Here is a 22,573-nt window from a genome sequence, read left to right on the forward strand (position 1 = left end):
TTTCTTCCCAAGTTTAGAAGAGTCTGTTCTATCTTGTAGTTGTCTTGACTTTCCTACCATCTAGAAGTTCTGTAATGACACAGTTTTTCCCCTCTTTTTAGTTTGTAGTTGTCCTCATTATGATGTCTCTGGTTTCCTGTTCATAATCTTGTAGCCTTTTTACTTTGCATGCTTCCATAGCTGGGTTGATTTCTGGGTTATATCATCATGTGTGTTAATGGTCAGTTGTTGGCTGTTGCTGCTTCTCTGTCCAAAGGGCTCCCTTTAGCATCTCTTGTAAGGTTGGTCTGGTTTTAACAAATTCCCTTAATTTCCGCTTGTCTGGAAATGTCCTAATTTCACCATCATATTTGAGGAACAATTTTGCTGGGTATGTAATTCTTGGTTGGAAATTTTTCTCTTTCAGGGTTTTATATATACCATCCCATTGTCTTCTCGCCTGCCTGGTTTCTGCTGAGAAATCCGAGCTTAGTCTTATTGGTTTCCCCTTGTAGGTAAGTTTTTGTTTTTCCCATGCTTTCAGGATTCTTTCTTTGTATTTGGTTTTGGTGAGTTTGATGATGATACGTCTGGGTGATTTTCTTTTGGGATCTATCCTGTTTGGGGTTTGTTGGATTTTCTGAATGGATATATTCTCATCTTTCGTCATACCAGGAAAATTCTCTTCCAACAAATCTTCCACAATTTTCTCTGTGGTTTTATTTTTCTCTTCCTGTTCTGGAATTCCAATTACACATAGGTTATTCCTTTTGATGGAATCCCACATGAACCTTAGGCTTTCTTCATTTTGTCTTGATCTTTTTTCTGATTGATCCCTTTCCAAACAAGTGTTCAGGTATTTGGCTTCAATCTCACCAATTCTGTCTTCCATTGATTCAATTCTGCTCCTTTGCCCATTCAATGTCTTATCTATTTCTGAAAATTTAGTATTAATCTTCTGGATTTCTGTCTGTAGATTTTGTATCATCTCTAATTTTTCATTTATTTTGTCATTTTGTTCTTGTACTGTCTTTTGAAATTGTTCTTGGATTTTCTCTGTGTTTTCCTTGATCTGTCTCTCAATTCATTGAAGGTACCTAAATATAATTCTTTTGAATTCCTTATCAGGAATTCCCCATCACCAATGCTGTGTCTTCCTCAAGGATGTGTTTTGGGTCTGTATCCTGGTCCCTTGTTTCTCCTGCTTTATCTTGCTTCTTTGTGTGGACTGTGATGCGCTGTTGTCTTCGAGACATTGTGATGTTTTTGTGTTTATATTCAATTGGTGATTGCATGTTGTAGTGACTTGCCCATGATTTTTGTTGTCTTTGTTTTGTTTGTATGGTATATATGCAAGCAGGGTACTGTGCTGTGCTCCTCTATTCATTAGTTGACAGCACTTATATACCTACCACCTGTCTCCTTTCCTGTTGTCAGTCTCTCATATGTCCCTGGCAACCTTGGCAAACAGAGCCTATTCTTAGGTTCCTGAAATCCGAATGAGAATGCTGTCACTTTAAAATCCAAAATGGTTGCCACTTGTAAAGGTTCAAAATGACTATGCCCTTAGTCACTTTAAATATCTAAAATGGCCACCGTTTGTAAACAATCAAAATGCCTTGCTGTCAGTCACTTTAAATATCCAAAATGACCACCACTTGTAAACATTCAAAATGGTTGCACCCTCGGTCACTTTAAATATCTAAAATGGCTGCCGTGTGTAAACAATCAAAATGGCTATGCCCTCCAGACAGCAGAAAGTCAACAGCTCAGGTTTTCTCCCTCCTTCCTACTCATAGGGCACCAGTGCAGTCATCCCTGCAGCCTGTGGTGACCTTTAGGGCTGACCTTTAGGTCAATTCTCAGGTCCCAACACTACTGGGAAATATTCAGGCTGTTGGTCCCGTCAGAGTGGCTGACAATCCGCAGCTCTGACCATCTCTGTACTCACTGTTTTTGTTCAGGTTTTTCCAATAGTTGGTGCCTAATCCACTTCTGTATAGTTCCTTTCAAACCTCAGGGCTCCAGGATTATCTTCTGTATCTCTGTCAATTGGTTTTTCTTTTCTTTGTTGAAGAGGGTCTGTGCCATTTGTCTGCCTATTCCTCCATCTTACTGGAAGTCCCTCTCATTTCTGTTTCTTTATCTCACATTAAAATATACGATTCAAGAGGGCAGGGTCTTTGTTCTACCCATGGCTATGTAACACCTATCTTTTTGCAGGGCTTGCTGTAAAGAGAAAATCCATACAAAGTACTAACTACAGTGCTTAGGATGTAGGAAACACTTGATACACCTTAGCTGCTATTGCTATCATTATATTCAGATGCCCAGGACCATCCCTGGCACACAGCTGGTGCTTAAGCAGTGTTGGTTTTCTTTTCCCACTCCCTGCCAGGGTTTTAGAGTTCTGGAAGGAGTCAGAGATATGGTGTTAAAGATAGTTAGCACAGCGCAGCCACCAACCCTGTGCAGAAGAGAGGTACCTGCCCAAACTCACACATGCTCAGGTCACTGATACCTAGAGAAACTGTCCCATTGTCCCAGAACTCAGGCACCTGATAGTGATTGAGAGCAGCCATTCTGAGCACAGGAACACCAGCTTTGCCCACTGCCCACCTGCACTACTTGCCCACCGAACTTCCAGGCCAAGGCAGGGTGTTCATATACCCTTGAAAGAAATTAATTTTCCTTCTAATGGAGTCAGCCCTCTGTTTGAAGGCCACATTCATGGGCAGGAGAGACGGAGAGGAAGGAGTATGACCTTGTGCCTCAGTTTCTTCTCCTGTAAAATGGAAATGATAGTTCCTGCCCTTGGATGTTGCTTGGCAAAGAATTCCAGAACATCCAAGGCCCTTGGCCAATTCATGGGACTATCCTCATAGTGAGGGCTCCAGTTTTTGAAATGCCTGCTGGCCCAGGATCAGGGGCAGATTAATTCTTTGTAAAGTCCTGTAAATTTGAAAAGAGGCTTTGCTTCTGTAGGAAGGTGCTGTGGAATTGGAAAAGAAACAAATGGCAGCCATACCTAGAAGCAGAATCTTTGTTATACTGAAAAAATGTGGAATTGTTCCCTAGAGATTAGTAAATAAGTCCAAGCAAGCCCATGCTTACTTGTTTATTGGGTAATCAGATACTGGCCAGGACCCTTATATATCTTTTTAGGTTTTTCCAGAACTTTTTTTGATACTGAAAAAAAAAAAAAAAACCAAATGCACTACCATCGAGTCAATTTGACTCATAACAACCACTCCTTGGGTTTCAGAGGCGGTATCTCTATGGAAGTAGATTGCCCAATCTTCCTTCCGAGGAGTGGCTGGTGGGTTTGAACTGTCAGGCTTCCAGTTAGCAGTCAAATACCTTTTTGATATGGGAGCCTTTAAATGTATGCAATATTCTCATCTCAAAAGATATTCAAGCAAGATCTTTTTTCGTTCACAGATGTGCTGGGATGGCACCTGGCACATAGTAGAGACTCAATAACTATTGAATGAATGAAAAAGCTCAGATGGAATGAACGGCAAATATACATATCACTCTGATATGTGTATCACCATGAAATGTTCCCACTAATAAGCCTTAGAAGAGTGCCTGGGTGGGGCCAGTAGTGCTCCACTACCAATCAAAAGGTTGGCTGTTGGAGTCCACCCAGAGGCATCTTGGAGTAAAGGCCTGATGACCTACTTCTAAAAACTAAGCCACTGAAAACCCTGTGGAGCACAGTTGTATTCTCATACACATGGAGTTGTCATGAGTTGGAATTGACTTGACTGGTTTTAACAAGCCTTAGGAAGGGGCAGCTCTCAGATAATTCCTTTGCTGGTCACAACAACACATATGGGTCCACCTGGTTGTGTAGGATGGTGTGTGCTCAGGCTATCTCAGCATAATTACAAAAACAGCCAGCTAGTGCCAGCTTGTTGAAGTCTTTCCAGTGTATCTCAGCTGATCCAAGGATTAGAGGTTAATCATTCCATTTTACAGATGAAAACTGAAGCTGAGAAGGTCAGCTTGCCGAGGGTCAAATAGACAGTAGGCAGCAAAGCTGCTGCCTCAAACCCAAATCCTGCTGGATTCCAAAGCCAATAGTGCTCTCTCTATGTCACATCAAAGCTCTTATTTAAAATAATAAAATAAAGCCTTTTAAAAAGAGCGCTTTCTCCAGCACTCTGCTATGGTCAGGAGGTTACCTGGAGCCCCAGGGCAGGAGGTGTCCCTGTGAAGCCAGTTGTTGGCCAAGAGCATCTCACTGGGGCCCTGCCAAGCATGTGGACCTGGAGGCTGCTACAGCTTCAGAACAAACAATGAGCCCATGGTATGGTGGGTATGGAGCCCAAGGCTTCTCTGTGAATGGGCAGAGTGGGAGGAGCAGCTCCTCTAATACCTCTGCCCCCTTCCCGGTGATGGGCACTCCTCTCCTAAGCTCCAAGGCTCTGGGTAGCCTTTCCCAATGTTTCCTCCAATGATGACCAGAGAGGGTCTCTGTTCATCTTTTGGACTGCTCTCTCACTTTGGAAGAAGGCCACCCTATGCTAAAATGACTACCTGATTTTGCACCAAGGATATGGTACACAGTAGGTGCTCAGTTAATGGCATTCATAAACTTAAGTTTAAACCCCCAGAGCCCTGCTTCTGACCCCACCCAGCCTGAAGCCAGTGAACACACCACTTCTCTGCAGATGACGCCCCTGTGACAGGGGAAGGAGAAACGGTGATGTGATGGCCTGTTCCAGGCACTTGACTACAGAGGTCCCACACAGATACTGAATCACATCCTCGCTCCCCCCTGCTGGCAGCAGTCCCTTTGTAGAGGCTCATGGTGCCATCCAGGAATACCTTAGTTCATTTTCTTGGACTCAGTGATTCCACTTCTAAGACTTTCTCCTACATCCTACATCTATACTTAAACATGTGAATAAAGACATGGTGTCTACCAAAAGCTATTCATCCTGGCATTGTGTGTAATAGTAGCATCTTGAAAAGAAGCCAAATGTCCCTCCCACTACCCACACCCAGAGGCCCTTACACCATGGAGCAGTACACAATGGAATATCACATGGTAGTAAAAACAACAGGGATGGGCTCCATGTAGTGATAAGGAAGCATATCTTGAAGATAAAATAAGTGAAATAAGTGAACAAAGCAAGACCAGTTCCTACAGTACCCATTGTGCATAAAATGCAGGGGATGACAGACATATGTGTGTTTGACTAAGTATGAACTATTTTTGGCAGGACACAAACTGGGTGCAGTGGTTGCCTCTGGGGAGGGGACAGGGTAGCAGGGACGTGGAAATGGGAGAGGGACTCATTTCTCAATGAATACGTTTTTTACTATTTGAATTTTTTAATGTGCACATATTACCTTTATAAAAATTATTTTAAATGTTAAAAATGTGTTTAATGGGTCATGCACACATCCCGGGGATAGAACAAATGTGTCTTATTCATCAGGGGTTGTCAGAACAGAGCGTCACACAGGAGCAGGGCCGGGCTGACCCACATCTGTCCAGACATCTGGGGACAGCCATGGAGGCTGGAGAATGTCAGATCAGATGGGCCTGAGTTTGAATCCTAGCCCAGACCCTCCACAAGTTCCTTCCCCTGTCTGAGTCCCCCAGTGTCCTCACCCACAGAGGCAGACCAGGAAACCTAGTGGGACATGCGGCACATGGGGGTGGTCAGTAAACTGTGGAGTGCAGTGCCTGAGATGCCTCCCAATCACTCCAGCAGGAGATGGACTTTGTTATCTGAAATCTAACCCTACCCCCTCTCCACTGCCACCACTCTGGTCCAGGTTTCCAACGCTCCCTGGGATTATCTCAAGAGCTTCCTCACTAGATCCAGGATAGAGTGGGAAAACAATGTGGAACAAAACTCAAAATCATAAAAAAGACCAGGTTCTGATAGAGCCTGGTGAGACTCCTGAGACTATGGCCCCTAGTTACCATTCAGGTCTGGAACTGAACTCACTCCTATGGCTTCCAGCCAAACAACAGACAGGCATACGGGTTGACCATTTACACCAGGTAGATACACTCCTTAGAATGATCAATCATGGGAGAGCAGATGGGCAGTATTTGCACAGGGAGATAGCTCAGGGGACAGGAATGCACAGGAAAGAAGGACACAGGGAAGAGGTTAACTACAGGGAAGATGTGAGAAGAGAGCTGTTACACTATGGGGATTGCAGTCAATGTCATGAAACTAAATGTGTATGAACTGCTGCATGGAAAATGAATTTGCTCTGTAAACTTTCACCCAAATCACAATTTAAAACAAACAAACAAAAAACAGCCTCCTCACTGGCCTTCCTACCTCTGCCACTGCTCTGACAGTCTAGCCCCTTCTCTGCTCAACACCCTTCCATGGCTCCCACCTCCTTGGCCTACAAGGCCTGCCGATCTGTCCCATTCCTCTGTCACCTCCCTGATAGGGTGACAGAATACTCTATCATTCAAATCTAGGTACTTTAGTGGAAGGGGGACCTATCAATGACAATGTTAGGACAGCAGGGGTGAACTGGGACAGTCCCGAGCAAGCAGGATGGACACTTATCCCATCTCTAACCTTGTCCTCCACGCTCCTCTTTACTTCCTCCTTCAGCCACATTGGCCTGTGGTATCATCTCCTAATAGGTTGTGCAGACTCCTGCCTTAGGCCCTTTGCCCTAGTTGTTCCATCAGTCACACATCACATGGTTCGTTCACTCCCTTCCTTCAGGTCTCTGCTCAAATGCCACCTCCAATGAGCATGTAAGAAGTGTGTAAAAAGCATTTCTTCCCTTGCTCTGGCTTTATTTTTCTTCAGAACACTTATCACTACTTGACTTATAGTTATTTGTGTATCTGTTTAATGTCTATCGGCTCCAGTGGAAAAGACTGTCTAGTTCACTGCTGGTTCCCAGAACAGTATCTGGCACACAGTAGGTGCTCAATAGTCAAGTGATCTAATTATATACATTTGGGTGATGAGGAAATTGAGGCTCTGAGAGGTTTAGGAATTCACCTAAACTCACCCAGATAAAAATCAACCCTGGGGCTCAGTTCCTTTTTCCTTATGTCACCCTAGGGACCAGCCACCCCGTGTGTTGGTCCGATGCTGTCCTTCTCAAAGGCCTCAGCATCCCAGGCATCCTTGCCATCCCTCTTACAGGAGAGGCAAGATAGAGAGGTGAGCTACATTCTTGTCCAAGAATAGTAATGATTCAATCCAGGGCGGGATCCAAAACAGAATTGGCTGCACGTCTGTTTTGAGCCGGCCGCCCCACTGCCGTCCAGCCGGCACTCAGAGATGTAAATACGTCCTCTGAGTGGGCCAAATCGTTTCCTTTTGACTGTGGTCCAGCCATTTATTGGCGATGGCTCTCCCCTGGAGACCGGTGGAGGCAACGATTATAAAAGCACCCGTCCGCCCAAGCACAGAGCCATGCAAGGCTTTCGCTACTGCCCCCCTTCCGACAGCTGCAGCGGAAGATTGGCTGTGCAGGGCTTGTTTGCAAATATGACTCATTTCTTTGATTCGAATAAAGTCTAATGATACGTGCTGAGCTCCCGGGGGCTTTGGAGGAGCCGGGGGAGGAAGGCACGGCTCCGGCCTGATGGAGGGCATTGGGCCAGGGCTAGCCCTGTCTGTCCTTGAGGGCCTGTAGAGAAGCAAGGTCCTTAGGACAGAGGTGACCCCAGAAAGCAGGGACTGGGGGCTTACGCTGACTAGGGACAGAGCTGTGCTTCTCTAACACAGAGCAACTCAGCATGAAATGACAGTCTCTGGGGCCCAGTGGTTTCTTAAGGGGACCTGAAGGACGTCTCATCTGCTCCTTGCCAAGAATGGTAGTATAGCATTGCAGATAGGGTAGGGGAGGGGGCCCAGGCTGAGAGAAGATCCCACAGTCACCTGGTAGTGGGGTCACCCAAATGGTACATTACCTGTGACTAGGGTCTTGGGCTCCAAGGTCTTCCTTGGGCTTATGGCTGGTCGTGGGGGAAAGAGTTCGAAAGAGGACACAGACAAGGTTGATTGAACTGGGGGCCAGTGTGGGAGGTCAGAGCCAGGAACTTCACCACTTCCAACTGGGTGTGTAACTTTGGGTAAGTCGCTTGACCTCTCTGGGACTTAGTATCCTCATAAGCAGCATCCAGAGGTCCTATCCTAAGACATAGCTTGTCTGAGTTCATTAATCCTCTAGCAAGGCTATAAGGAGCTGGGGCCACCCTGTGTCCAGTTCATAAAGAACGAAAATGAGGTTTGGAGAGTAGGTGGTTTACCAAGGTCATGTAACTCAGAAGTGTGGGAGCCAAGGAGTACAGCTGGGTCTCTCACCTCTGGGGATGGGAAGTATTACCCATGGTGGTTTCATGGCCTCCTCTTTATAGAATTGAGGTGGGGAGGGGGGGCAGCAGAGATGATCAATAAGAAGCAGCCAGGGAGGAGTCCCAACTCCAACCTTGCTTCATTATCCTTGATGCTCTAGGAGAACTTCTGAGCACCCCCATCAGTCAATGTTTACCAAAGGGAAGGTTGGGCTAGGGATCTGAGCATCAGGGGCAGGTAAAAGAATGGATAGGAAACATTAGTTCATGTCAAAGAGAACCAGACTCACTGATGGCTGAACCCCCTGAGGCCCTGTACATAGCCTGTGCTCAATACATGTCCTAGCCTGTCTCTCCTACCAATGTGCCCTGAGTAATGTCCAGAAACATACAGATTCAATCACGTCATTCCTATTCTCATATACCTTCCGTGATTCCCCTCCTACAGAACAAAGGTCAAACTTATCAGTCTAACATTCCAGGCCTTTATCACCAAGCCTCAACCTTTCTCCTGGCCCCACCTCCTATCACTTTCCCATGAATCCTATGCTCTGGCCAAACCAATTACTTGCTGTTCCCAAATACTCATGTGCTTTCAGAATTTCATGGCCCTGCATGGGTAGTTTTTCTGTCTAGAATGCCTTTTCTCTCTCTTTTTCTGCCTAGTGAGCTCCTACTCATCCCTCAAAGCTCTTAGTTCATAGGGCTCCTCCATTTGCTAATGGAGAAACAGGCCCAAGAAGTGCTGATGTGCTGTTTCAGATTGCAGAGTCAAGTGGATGCAGACATGAAACTAAGAAGAATCAGCACTGGGTGAATACTTACTTTGTGCCAGACATTGCATCAAAATACCTTTGCTTAATAACCCTTTCTGGCAGAGTCAGATCATAGTGTGGAGAAAACCATGAGAGCATTTTAAGCTGGGAAATGATGTGTCCATACTCACATTTGATTAGAAACATGCAAGGGTAAAGCAGGAAGAGCAGCAGAGATCCAGTGCTGGTGTCCAGAAGAGTGAGGGTGTGCCAATGCAAATAAGGAGGGACTCTGGATATACTTTGAAAATAGAGCCAAGAGGATATATGCACTGAGTGTGGGATTTGAGTAAGGAAGGAGAGTTTTGGAAGATTCCTAGGTATTATTCAACTTAAAATGTCTCTGCAACGATTTGCTGGGTGGAATAAATGGTTAATGTGCTCAGCTGTTAACCAAAAGGTTAGAGGTTCAAAAGTCTATCCAGTAGTGCTGTGGAAGAAAGTCCTGGTGATCTATTTCTGAAAATCATCCATTGAAAACCCTGTAGAGCCCAGTTCTCCTCTGCCACATACATGATCACCATGAATTAGAATTGACTCCATGGGATGTAGTGCAGCCAGAATGCTCCTTGGAAGTAAGAATGGCCAGACTTCATCTCACTGACTTTGGTCATGTTTTCAGAAGGGACCATTCCCCCTGGAGAAGGATATCATGCTTGGTAAAGTGGAGAGTCAATGAAAAAGGGGAAGGCCCTCAATGAGATACATCGATAAAGTGGCTGCAACGATGGGCTCAGGTATAGCAAGGATTGTGAGGCTGGTGCAGGACCAGGCAGTGCTTCGTTCTGTTGTACATAGGGTCACCATGAGATGAAGCCAACTCCATGGCACCTAACAGCAATAACCATGGCAACTAGTGGTGGCAAAGATTAAATAAAATGATAGAGCAAGTTCCTAGCACAGTGTTCTTAGTGGTTGATGGTTATTCCACATTAGTTCTCTTTCCTTTTCATTGCTTCATGAAAAGAAAACAGCAGGCTCCTGAAGGCAGGAGGCCATCCCCCCGCTCCTAGTTCACCCCATGGTGCCTGGCTCAGGGATGCAATGAGCTGTTTGACATCCCCTTGCCCATGTCTGGCTTCACATTCTCTGTTCCCATAGGCTGCAGGTCCTTTCACCCAAGTCTTCCCAGGCTCCTTCTTTGTGGACGCTGGTCCTCCCAGGGTTCTAGAAAGGTGGGATAGTCAGGTGGTCTCATGTGGCTCTGGCAGAACGCAGTAGAGTGCAGGGCACAAAGGCCAGAAGGGAGGGAGGCCAGCACCAGGCAGGCAGCCAGCACACCCTGGACAGAGCAAGTCCATCTGGATCATATAAGGGACTTGGGAAGGTGCCTGTGGAACTAGGAAATGTCCAAAGATAAACAACCGTCTCAGCCTCTTCCGTGCCAGAAAAGGAGATGGGGAGTTGGATAAGAACTTTGGGAGGCAGAGGTCCCAGAATCCCCCAGGAGGTGCCAGAGTGGGTGTATGGGGAAAAGTGGAGGTGAGGCCTGGGCACTGCAGGACCTCATGTCTCTTACATGAGCACCTTCCCTAAGACCACTATGTCCTGAAGGTCATGGGGAGGTGAACAAAGCCACAAAGCAGGCCCTGGTGCAACAGGGGGAAGGACTTATGGACATTGAAGAAGAGACAATTCTTAGTCCCCAACGTCAGTAGCATCCTCTGTTATTGTGACACTTCCACACATTTCAAATGTCCCTGGGAGTAGTTTGACCCTCTGTGAGGACCCTAAATAATAATACCAAAACAAAAAACCAAACTCACTGCTGTCAAGTCGGATCCAACTCATAGCGACCCCTCCTTTGGCTTCCGAGGTGGTAACAGTATGGAAGTAGATTGCCCCAACCTTCCTTCCAAGGAGTGGCTGGTGGGTTTGAACTGCCAGCCTTCCGGTCAGCAGTCAAACGCCTTAGTGGCACTATGCCACTAGAGCTCCCAATAATAATAATAATAATAAAGACCCAAAAACGGAGTCTTTACAAGTGCTAGGAGTCCCTGGGTGGTGCAAACTGTTAACATGCTTGGCTGCTTACCAAGTCCACCCAGAAGTGTCTCAGAAGAAAAGCCTACTTCTGAAAAATCAGCCATTGAAAGCCCCGTGGAGTGTAGTTATACTCTGGCACACATGAAGTCACCATGCCTTGGAATAGACAATGGCAACTGGTTATCACGTTCTAAGGACTGGTCATGCATAGTGTCATTCACTTGGGCCTCCCTACAGTCCTGAGAGGGCAGTGCTGTGATACCTCACTTACAGGCAAGGACCCCGAAGCCCAGAGAGGTGAAGGCACTCTCCCAAGCAGAAAAGGTAGGGTGAAGGTTTGACCCCAGGCAGTGAAGTCCATGGCCGAGGGGAGAAGGCTCTGGGAGTCACTCACTGAGCAAAGGCTACCATTGGAGCCAGTGCCCTGGGTGGGTCAGGCCCTGATTTGTGAGGCCTGTGCCAAGAACACCACAGAAAGGATAGGGCTGTGGCCTCTGGCCCCATTCAAGTGAGAAGAATGAAGTGCCAGCCTTTCTTTGTCTGGCCTCTGGAGGCTCCAGTCCCTTGTAAACTCAGCTTGCCAGAGGGTGGGGAGATGAAGGAGTGAGGAATGTGCTTTTACTGCCCTCTTTGTTTGCAAGTAGTAAATATATACACATACGGAGCTAAGTAGCCCCAGGGACCATGGACAAATACTAAAGGCCCACATGTCATGAGAGGGACATGAGCCACCCAAATGAGGGCTCCACACCCAAATGAGAGCAGTTGACCCTTTGCCTGTGACTTCCCAGCCCTAGCACCGAAGCATGATGGGACCAGTCAGTTGGGCAGCTCCCTGCTCTCTGGGCCTATTTCTATGGCCAGGTTCTAAGAGATGGACTGTTGTTAGTAGCTGCTGTCCAGTCAGCCCCTAACTCATGGTGACTCCCTGCACAATGGGATCAGATAGATCACTGTAATCTATAGTGTTTGCATTGATTGATTTTTGGAAGTACATTACCAGGCCTCTCTTCCTAGTTTATCTTGTTCTGGTAGCTCCACTGAAACCTGGTCAGCATTGAAGCAACACACAAGCCTCCATTAACAGACAGGTGGTGGCTGCACATGAGGTTGGTGCATTCTCTGGGAACAGAACCAGGGTCTCCTGCATGGAAGATGAAAATTCTACCACTGAACCACCACTGTCCCCAAGATGTGGGCAAACACCTTGAAAACAGCAAAGCCACACACAAAAAAAGGGAGATAACTAAGGGCCACACCTCCTTTCTTTGTAGCTCTCAACCTTGCCCATGAGGACTTAGTTCAGCCATTCTTGGGTTGAGGTGGCCACATCTCAGAGCTGAGCCCCAGATTTAAGAACTCATGAACAGGGAATGTGATGTATTAATACATATTTTGATCAGCATTCAACCACTGTGTTAGGTCCTACCTGTATATCAGCTAAGCACAATTGAGGCCTCCACCTCTGCCTTCATGGTGCTTGTCCTCTGGTGCCTAAGGCATTTGACTACTAACCAGAAGGCTTGAGGTTCAAATCCACCAGACACTCCTCGGAAGGAAGACTGGGCAATCTACTTCCATAGAAATATCACCTTGGAAACCCAAGGAGGGGCTGCTAACTCATGACAGGGAGTTTACCGAGTTATTAAAGAGTCCTACTGGTTAAGGCATTTGGCTGCTAACCAAAAGACTGTGGTTCAAACCCACCAGCTGCTCCACAGAAGATGAGGCAGTCTGCTTTTATAAAGATTTACAGCCTTGGAACTGGTGCACCATGTCATTCTCACCCTATATGACTATGAGACCAGAAGAACTAGATGGTGCCCGGCTACCATTGTCAACCATTCAGGGGGATTTATGTAGGAGATCCTGGATAGAGTGGGAGAACAATGTGGAACAAAACTCAAAATCATCAAAAAAAAAAAAAAAAAAAAGGACCAGGTTTGCTGGTCTGATAGAAGCTGATGCAACCCCTGAGACTGTTGCCCCTAGGTGCCCTTCAGGTCTGGAATCGAATCCACTCCTGTGGCTTCCAGCCAAACAAAAGTCAGGCATATGAGGTGAATATTTACATTAGGTAGATACACTCCTTGGAGAGATCAATCATGGGAGAATAGAAGGGCTATGTATGTACAGGGAGACAGCTCAGGGGGCAGGAGTGCATGGGAGGGAAAGATATAGGGAAGAGGTAACTATGGAGAGGAAGTGGAAGGGGAGTTCTTGCATTGTAGGCAACTACGTCAATATCATGAGACAAAGTGTATGTGAACTGCTGTATGGAAAATGAATTTGTTCTGTAAACAGTCACCCATATCACAATACAAATTTAAAAAATAAAAAAGATTTACAGCCTTGGAAACCCAGTGGGGGTTGCTATGAGTTGGAAGTGACTTCATGGCAGTGAGCTTGGTTTTGTACAGTTATTAACTAGGTTGTGGCAAATTATGAAAAATGCCCATAATTCTCCACTCTTCTCATATAGAGGCAGAGCCTGTTATGGATTGAATTGTGTCCCTATATCAATGTGTTTAAATCCTGTTGTTGTTGTTGTTATGTGCCGTCGAGTCAAACCCGACTCATAGCGACCCCTCCTTGGGTTTCTGAGGCAGTATCACTACAGAAGTAGGATTGCCCAACCTTCCTTCAGAGGAGTGGCTGGTGAGTTTGAACCGCCAGCTATCTGGTTAGCAGGCAAGAGTCTTAGCCACTATGCTACCAGAGCTTTTAGCCCCTGTATTTATAGATAAGGCGCTCTGGTGGTGTAGTGCCTAAGGCATTTGACTTGTAACCAGAAGGTTGGTGGTTCAAACCCACCAGCTGCTCTGTGGAAGGAAGATAGGGCAATCTACTTCTGCAAAGATTTACTGTCTTGGAAACCTACTGGGGTTGCTATGAGTGGGAATCGACTCAATGATGTTGAGTTTTTTTTTTTTTTAATATATCTACAGACATAGATCCGATTGAGAATAGGGTTTTGTTATGTCAATGAGGCCATATCAGCATAGGATGTGTCCTAAACTTAATCACTGCTGAGTTATGAGAAACAGCATAGACACAGAGACAAGAAAGCAGATATAGGGGATAAATAAATGCTAGCTGATGATGGAGGTAGAATGTACAAGTCCAGAAACTGCAAAGATTGCTAGCTACTAGAAACTGAAATAGACAAAGAAGAACTTTCCCCTAGAGCCACGCCCTGAATTGGGACTTCTAGCCTCCTGAAAATTAGTTCCTGTTCTTTAAAGCCACCCATTTGTGGTATTCGTGTTACAGCAGCACTACATCACCTCTTGAATTTGGGTTAGTCATGTGACTTTCTTTGGCCAATGGGGTATTAGCAAAAATGACAAAAGCAGAGATTTAAAAAGTACAAGCTTTCCCATTTTCTGTTCTTGGAATGCTGAGCTAACTCAGGCTAGCCTGAAGGGTAAAGAGACCACATGGACTAGCCACCCCTAGTGCCCCAGCCAAGAGCCAGCCAATCCCCAGAAGACCCTGATGGCCTACAGCTAACCCCAGACACATGAGGGAGCCCAACCAAGACCCAAAGAACTGTCTGCCTGAGCTACCTCACAGTGCCAACCAGCAGAACCATGAACTAAATAACTGGTTGTTGCTTAACACCCAAGCTTTGGGATGATTGTTACACAGCAAAAGTTAACTGAAAAATACATATTTTTCACTCTATCTGCTCACCTTTTCACTTGAATAACTAATTCAGCTTCATATAAGCATTTTTATCTGTGCACTAAAAGGTTTGATATGCTACCTTTACCTTTCATTAAGAAAACCACATTTTCAGACAACATATGTTTCATCTAAAGTAACTGCAAATATATATCTGGAAAACAATTCTCACAGCTATCCTGTGAGAGTAAGAGGTAAGAATGATTTGTTACCCTCATGCTAACAGGTAAAGAAGCCAAGCCTCAGAAAAGGGAAGTGACTTGCATGAAGTCAAACAGTCAGTAAATGGCCGAACTGGGATTTGATTATAGGCCTGTCTGAGACCAAGAGCATGGCTATATCTCCAAATCTGTGTCTTCCTACCCACAAAAGACAGTGGCTCCCACATCCTCAGGGGGAAGAGGAGGAAGTAGGCTGCCCCCACACCCATTCCCTCTTTCCCTCCCTCCATGAAGCCAGTCTTACTCCCAGAACTCGATGACAGGGGAGGTATAGTTGGTGGTGTTGGAGGTGCTGAGGGTGATCCACATGCTCTTGTTCTTTCGCATGGTGTCCTCCATGCAGTGGGGCGTGTTCCAGCTGTGGTTGCAATGAGCCCAGGGCAGATCAGTCTGGAAGGAGTGGAACAGGTAGTACATGGCCCAGGCCAGGATGATGATGTAGTACACGTTCAGCAGGGAGACGATCACGATGGAGGCATAACCAATGCCTGCAGGTATGGGCAAGTGAGACATGCATCAGGAGTGAGGCCAGACCCACCTTCACCACATACACAGCTAGAAAGCCTTGCATCCCCAAGGGCCTGGAGCCAGCAGAGGTCCTTCAAAAATGACTAGCAAACATGTATAGGATGAATGGATGATTGGATGAATGGACAAGTAAAAGAATGGATGGCTAAATGTGATGGATGGTTAGATTAAACAAAAAATAGATGGAAGACAGGATAAGCAAATGGATGGTGTGATGGACTGAATTATGTCTCAAAAAAAATAAATGCTGTAAATCCTAACCTCTATGCTTATGGTTATAATCCCATTTGGGAACAGGTTGTCTTTGTCATGTTAATTAGGCATGTCATTAGACAGGATTAATGTAAGGTGTATTTTGAGTCAATCTCTTTTGAGATATAAAAGAGATTAAACTCAAGTTAGAAGTAGAGATGGAGTAAGATAAATGTCAAGACACATGGAGATCTCTAAGGAACCAGGAAGCAGAAGCTGAAGAGACAAAGACATTCCTCCAGACCCAACAAAGAGAGAAAGTCTTCCCCTACAGCTGGCATTCTGAATTCAGACTTCTAACCTCCTAAACTGTGAGAAAATAAATTTTTGTCTGTTAAAAACACCAATTTGTAGTATTTCTGTTATAGTAGTACTAGATAACTAATACAGATAGTTAAATAGGTGAATGGTTGGATGGTTTGATGAATAAATGGTTAAACAAATGGATAAATCAATGAATGGCTAGTTGGCTGGCTGGTCAGATGGATGGATAGATAACTAAATGGATGGATGTTTGACTAATGGATAAATATTGGACTTATTGGGTGGGTGTATAGATGGTGGTTGGTTGGAAGGCTCAATGGATAAATGCATGGATAAATAATGAGTACATGAATGGGTTATTGGATGAATGAATGGATGGTTGTAGGATGGGTGGTCTAATTATTAAATGGCTTAATGCAAGAAAGGTTCATTGAATAAACTCATATATACTTCCATTCCTGCCAATTATAATCATAACTGATTACTTCATGAGTGCCAATGTTATAATGAAAATCATAGCTACCATTAATTTGGAAAGGTTGGGCAATCTACTTCCATAGTGATACTGCCTCAGAAACCCAAGGAGTGGTCACTATGAGTCGGGTCCAACTCAATGGCACATAACAACAACAACATGTGCACAAAGCATTTTTACCTGGCTATATCATTGTCTTCATAGCACCCCTATGAAATAAGCATATTATTTTCATCTCACAGATGAGAATATGAAGGCACTAAGAGGTTAAGTGGCTTTCCCAAAGTCACAAAGCTGCCAACAGGAGGAAGTAGGGCTTGAATTCAGACAGAAAGACTCTTGACCTTGAGTGCTGATCTTTCCTTCAACAACCATGCAGGACAGAACAGCTGGTCCTTAGGCAGCCAGTGCTTACCATGTTCCCCCTACTATTAATCATCAGCAGAGGCAGCAGCAGTGCAGGTGTAACGTATTGGCTGCTACCTCGTATCAGGCAGTGCCGAGTGATTTCATGAGGATTCAATGTGCCTAGCAAATAGTAGGTTCTTAATAAAACCTTGCTTAACCAATGAACACCAGGCCCCCAGTGTCTTCAGTCCCATACTCACCAGTGAACAAGGGGCAGATCTTTTCCCAGCAGGTGATGCCCCCTTGAGAGGTATACTGGCCAATGACCACCTCCAGGAAAAACACAGGTAGGCCGCCGCCGAACAGGAAAATAAAATACGGTATGAGAAACGCACCTGCAGAGAAAGCAGAGTGGCGGCAAGTATTGGTTGAACTGTGGCTGCCATGAGGACGATGCTTCTGAGAACCGCAACTAGAAGGTGCTCATTCCCAAGGCCCCTAGCCAGTGGAATCAGAGTGAGTGAGTGATATGAGGAACATGGACTTGAGAATCCTGCAGGCCATATTCACCTGTGAGGCTGGCATCTTTTTTGCAGTATGCCTGTGACTTCTCAAATATGTCAGGGCCTCTGAGCATTTGCTTAAGCTGAGCCTGCCTGCCTTCTTGTATCCATCAAGTACTGCTCAGCCTTTAAGATCAATGTCAAAAGTGACTTCCTCACTGAAGCTTTTCTCTACTTTTCCCCAGGCTTCTCTGGGGCAGGAAGCTAAGAACTATCTAGAAGAATAGTTAAAAAACAGGAGGCAGATGTCTCCAATCAAGGGGTGGGAGCCAAGAGAGGTGAGAGGGGCAAAGAATCTAGGTGGGACTCCTTTCTGTTGTCTGCTAATAGTTTCAGCAGGTCCATGAACCTTCTGAGGCTGTATGACTTGGGTCCATGAATTTGTACTTTGGTCTGAGAAGCAGCAAGGGAATTCAGAGTCCCAAAGAGGTCTGTGACCTACAAAGGCTACAAACGAGGCTCTAATGCAGACTTCCCCAATGTGGTGGCATGTTACATTCCTTCATTTACTGGTGGTGACTGAGGGGACCAGCTCCTCTTGTTGCATCAGCAAGCATGTCTCTATTCTTTAACACCACTGTTGTTGCTGTTGTTATGTGCCGTTAAGTCAGACCTGACTCATAGCGACCTCTCCTTGGGTTTCTGACGCAGTATCACTATGGAAGTAGATTGCCCCATCTTCCTTCCGAGGAGTGGCTGGTGGGTTTGAACCACCAGGCTTTCTGGTTAGCAGTCAAGTGCCTTAGGCACTATGCTACTAGAGCTCCCTTAACACCACTAAATAGGTGTATTAAAGCGGGACAGGATTCTAGCTCAAACCTTTAAAGCCAAACTCACTGCCATCAAGTCAATTCCGACTCACAGTGACCCACATTGGGTTTCTGAGGCTATAAATCTATATGGAAGTAGATCACCCCATCTTCCTTCCACAGAGCAGCTGGTAGGTTTGAATCACTGACCTTCTGGTTAGCAGCCAATGCCTTCTCTACTATGCCACCATAGCTCCTTTAGTAGGCCTTTAGCAGGCCAAAAAACAAAAACAAAACACCCCAAACCAATCAACCAACCAACCAACCAAAGACCTTACATTTTTTAAAAAAAAAAAACTTCACCATACTTTGTTTTTCTGGATATCTTTCCATTATGGCAAATGATAGTGGCTTTCCATTTATTTAGAGGTGAAAACAAGCTTGCTTTTGAACTACATTTGGTTAAGTTAGAAAAGCAAAAGCAAATGTAAGAAAGATTTCAAATAAAGACCAGTTAGGAGGCATGTGGATATGGGAAAATTTATGAATGGAGCATGTGAATGTCTGAGGCTTAGGAGACATGGGTCTTGCCCAGTCTCACCTCTTCAGAGATGACAAACTGGAGGATCAGAGAGGGTAAAGGACTTGCTGAAGTCATACAATAAAACCCTGATAGAGCACCACCTGAGTGATAAAGCACCTACCTTGGAGGTGAGGTGGGAAGGGACAAGGGCAGGAATGGGTAAAGTGGGCTGTAAGAGATACCCACACTTGGAACCCACCCATTATTCCCCCTCCCACAGCCCAGCCCTGGATTACCTCCACCATTTTTGTAGCAGAGATATGGGAAACGCCAGACATTGCCCAAGCCGATGAAGCCGCCAGCCACAGAGAGCACGAAGTCAATCTTGCTGGACCACTTCTCCCTCTGTGGGTGCTTGCCCTCTGCCTCATCCTCAGGCCGTGTGCCTGGGCTCTTCCCTGGTGATGGTTTCAGGATGTCCTTGTGGAAATCTTTCAGGCACTGCAGCTTCTCCTTGGTGGCCATCTCCTCACTTTCTATGGAGACAAAATCAAATCCAGCATGCGGTTAGTCTACAAGACATCACTCACCTGTTCTTTCTCACCCGTGGGCTGGCTTTAACCTGGCTGGGCTGTGACAGGAGGCCCAGCTCCTCCCAACTGCCCAGTGCTTTGACCACAACACCCTGAGTTACTCAGATTCCCTGCGATCAAAGACCTCATGATTCAGGCTGGGGATTCTGGGGTCACTTGGGACCCACAGAATTGACAGGCTTCATTCCCTAGGCACGTGCTGAACAGAAACACTGGAGATCCTAAAGGGTTATACTTCAGCCTGCATCTGCTGACAGATAAGGAATCTAAAATCATCTATATGAAACCAAACAGTCAACAACTACTTCAAAACAAAGATGAGAATGTATAAGGGCAGGGAAACAAGAGTAGTGGAAACAGTATAACCAGAACAGAAATACTGAGAATGTTCATGGGTTGTGAAAAATGTAACCAATGTCATTGAACAGCTTGTGAAGAAACTGTTGAACAGGAAACTAAACTGCTGTGTAAACCTTCACCAAAAACACAATAAAATATTTTAAAGAAATAAAATTAAAAAAAAAAAAAAAGATAAGGGATCTATCTGTCCCAGTGAGGGTTATGCCAGAGGGCTAGTCATCCTCTACCTGCTACCTACCCCTCCACCTGTTCCCTGACCTGGCTCTGGGACTTGGCGAGCTGATCACATGACAGCACCACCTCCTCAGACTTTGTGCCCTCTCATTGGCTTCAACCAATGGGAGGTCCCAGAGGAGATCAGAGAATGAGAGGAGAGCTTTTTCTCCCCTTTTTTCCCCATGTGGTGTCACATATTTTGGTGGTAGCTGTGACCCTTCATGACTATAGCCCCTGTCAGTGGCCCCTCCACGACTCCAGACCTCTCTCCAGATTCTGTTACAAGCTCCCTTCAGGCTTCCAAGTATTAACAGCCCCCACCACCACGGGGTTCTGGGTGCTGGATCATCCTTTCTTCCTACTGGCTTCCTCTAACCCTGCGTAGTAAAGTCTCTGGAATCATCCAGTTGGGCTCTGAGTGATCCAGCAGTCAAGTCCTCAGGAACTGCTCCCGGTCACCTCTACTCCATCCCAGTTCAGACACCACTCTAAAGGGGGTCTACTACCAGCCAGGGCACAACTGCTTCTTTCTGTGCTTCCTCAGGTCCCTGAGTCTGCACCCTCCCTGGTAGCTCAACCCTGAGGTCCACAGTCTCATCCAGAACCTTCTATCCGTGTGCAGAGAACTGCTCAAGGCTTACAGGGCACATCAGGAGGCCCAGCCCAGAGGGAGAGGACAGAGGGTTTACCATGAAGTGGCAGAGGGCCATGGAAGACAAATGAACTGAGGAAAACCAGAGCTAGGGGGCCTACTTTCCCCTCTCTGGGCTTCAGTTTCCCTATTTGCAAAATGAAATGAATGACAGCAAAGGTGGCCAACTAATAGCCAAGCAGCCTGGGGCATAAACTTATCATGTCTGCATGATCCAAATTGGTAGCCAACAATGAAACATTAGGAGAGCTCAGGCCTCTCTTAAAATATTGGAGGGTCTGGCAACATGGGGCTCCTACTTCCTCAGGGCGACCACTAGCTGGAGCTGATGTGGTCATCCTTCACACTGGCAGCCTGGAGACAATCTACCCACATGATGGATTTGCGTGTCTGATTCCAGTAGGCATCATTTGACAAAAAAAGAGTTTGTCTTTTTGTCAGCGCACATATCATTACCTGAAAATGCCCTGTTCATTGACTCATTAACTGACTCCTCCTCAACTAGGATAGAGACTGCAGGGAAGGCAAGGACCCTGTCTGCCTTGTCCATGCCATGTCCCTGGAGCCTGGTACTGTGACAGCACACAGCAGATGGTCATGCAAGAGCTGACAGCTCACAAAGAGGAATCTTAGAGCAAGCAGTAACAAGTTCAAATCCCAGTGCCACTTCTGACTGTGAACTTGGGTGAGCCCTTAGCCTCTGGGCCTCACTTCCCTTTCTGACCAGTGCTGGGGAGGTAGGTATTTCAATATCAGCTCCCATGGGGCTAGATAGGGCCAGACAGGGGCTATGTGAGTAGTCACCGTGCATGGAGGAGACACGAAGGGCAGTGTGGGCCTGGCTGCTGAAACCAAGCGCCTGTAGGGTCATGCTAAGGAGCTGAGACACAACAGCACATAGAAACCCATTTCCCCCACGCCTCCTTCCTCTCCCAGGCTGGGGTGGGGGTTTCCGATTGTTTAGCTATCTGGTGGTGAGCAGAACAAGAAAAGGTTTCCTGGTGGGGTTGGTCACTCACTGAGACCTTGCCGGTTCCCTGGAGTGCAGACGCGAGCCTCCACGGCGGCCCCTGAGTTGGCACCCGGCATGCCTTTCTCTGTTGTGCTCCCTTGGGGCAAGGCTCGAGCCTGGTCGGCAGAGGCTCCTGCAAAAATAGCCCTGGCGGTATGCTCATTGTTCCAGTGCTGATGTACGCGCCTGATGGTTATCTGAGGGCCCATTGTGGCCCGCACCATGGAGCATAATTGGAGGATGTGAGACTCAACTCCCTCCTCATGAAGATGTTGTTCAGAGAATGACCCCCAGGGCCTCTACTCCCAAAAGGGCTGGTTCCACCCTGTAGGAGCCTCCTTGAATCTCAGAGCTGGAAGGGGCTTCACAAGTTCAGCCAGGCCTTCATATTTAAGGGGATGTGGGGGGAGTGGGGTGATGGGTGTGGAGTGCACCAGCTTCTTCTTGCATTTCTGGTAAGGGGCTTGCAAATTCACAGTAGGTCATCTCCACTAGAGCTGGGTCAGCTTCCCTATGGTGACATGAAGAGGTTTGGCTCTGTCCTCTGAGTCCCCAGGCCCACCTGCACATTAGCACTTAGAGAATGTTCCAGAAACTTGGGAAGCAGCAACTGCAGTTCTCTGAAATTGCTTTGCTCCAGGCTCTGGTTTCTTACAAAACAGATTCTCTAGCCTTGACTACATTGAGCACCTTCTCCGGTGGGACCCACTTTCCTGAATCCTGTGGCTGAGCTAGGAAGTATGTCTGTGTTGGGGTGTGGGTTGTTTGAACAGGCAAAGCACCATGGATATGCGCCCAAGTCACCGCTCCCACCAGGCCCAACTGCCCTTGGAGCCAGTACCCACCTCTGCCCCTACCTAGAGCCAGTTGCCAGTGGGGTCACTGCCCATGGCTTAACACAAGCCTAGATGAGGTCAGAAAAAGTTAGATGCAGATGTAGGTGCCCTCCCATGCCCTTTTGGGTGTCTGACCCAGGCCTGTGTCTGTAAAGCCCCTTTCAGTGAACCTCGCTCTTGGCAACCACCCACATCTCTCCATT

The 22,573-nt window shown here is 46.4% G+C and overlaps 1 protein-coding gene across 1 annotated transcript in view; it reads right to left on the reverse strand.

The window, feature by feature from the left end:
• SLC6A6 (solute carrier family 6 member 6) overlaps positions 1-22,573 on the reverse strand; it is a 101,181-nt gene that overhangs the window by 31,647 nt on the left and 46,961 nt on the right. The window contains 3 exon segments of the mRNA XM_007950600.1: positions 15,244-15,487; positions 17,127-17,261; positions 18,998-19,233. Coding sequence (XP_007948791.1) covers positions 15,244-15,487; positions 17,127-17,261; positions 18,998-19,233 — 615 coding nt within the window.

The sequence above is a fragment of the Orycteropus afer genome, unplaced genomic scaffold (genome assembly GCF_000298275.1).
Source record: "Orycteropus afer afer isolate SDZICR_OR568_19922 unplaced genomic scaffold, OryAfe1.0 scaffold00282, whole genome shotgun sequence".
Taxonomy (NCBI): Eukaryota; Metazoa; Chordata; class Mammalia; order Tubulidentata; family Orycteropodidae; genus Orycteropus; species Orycteropus afer.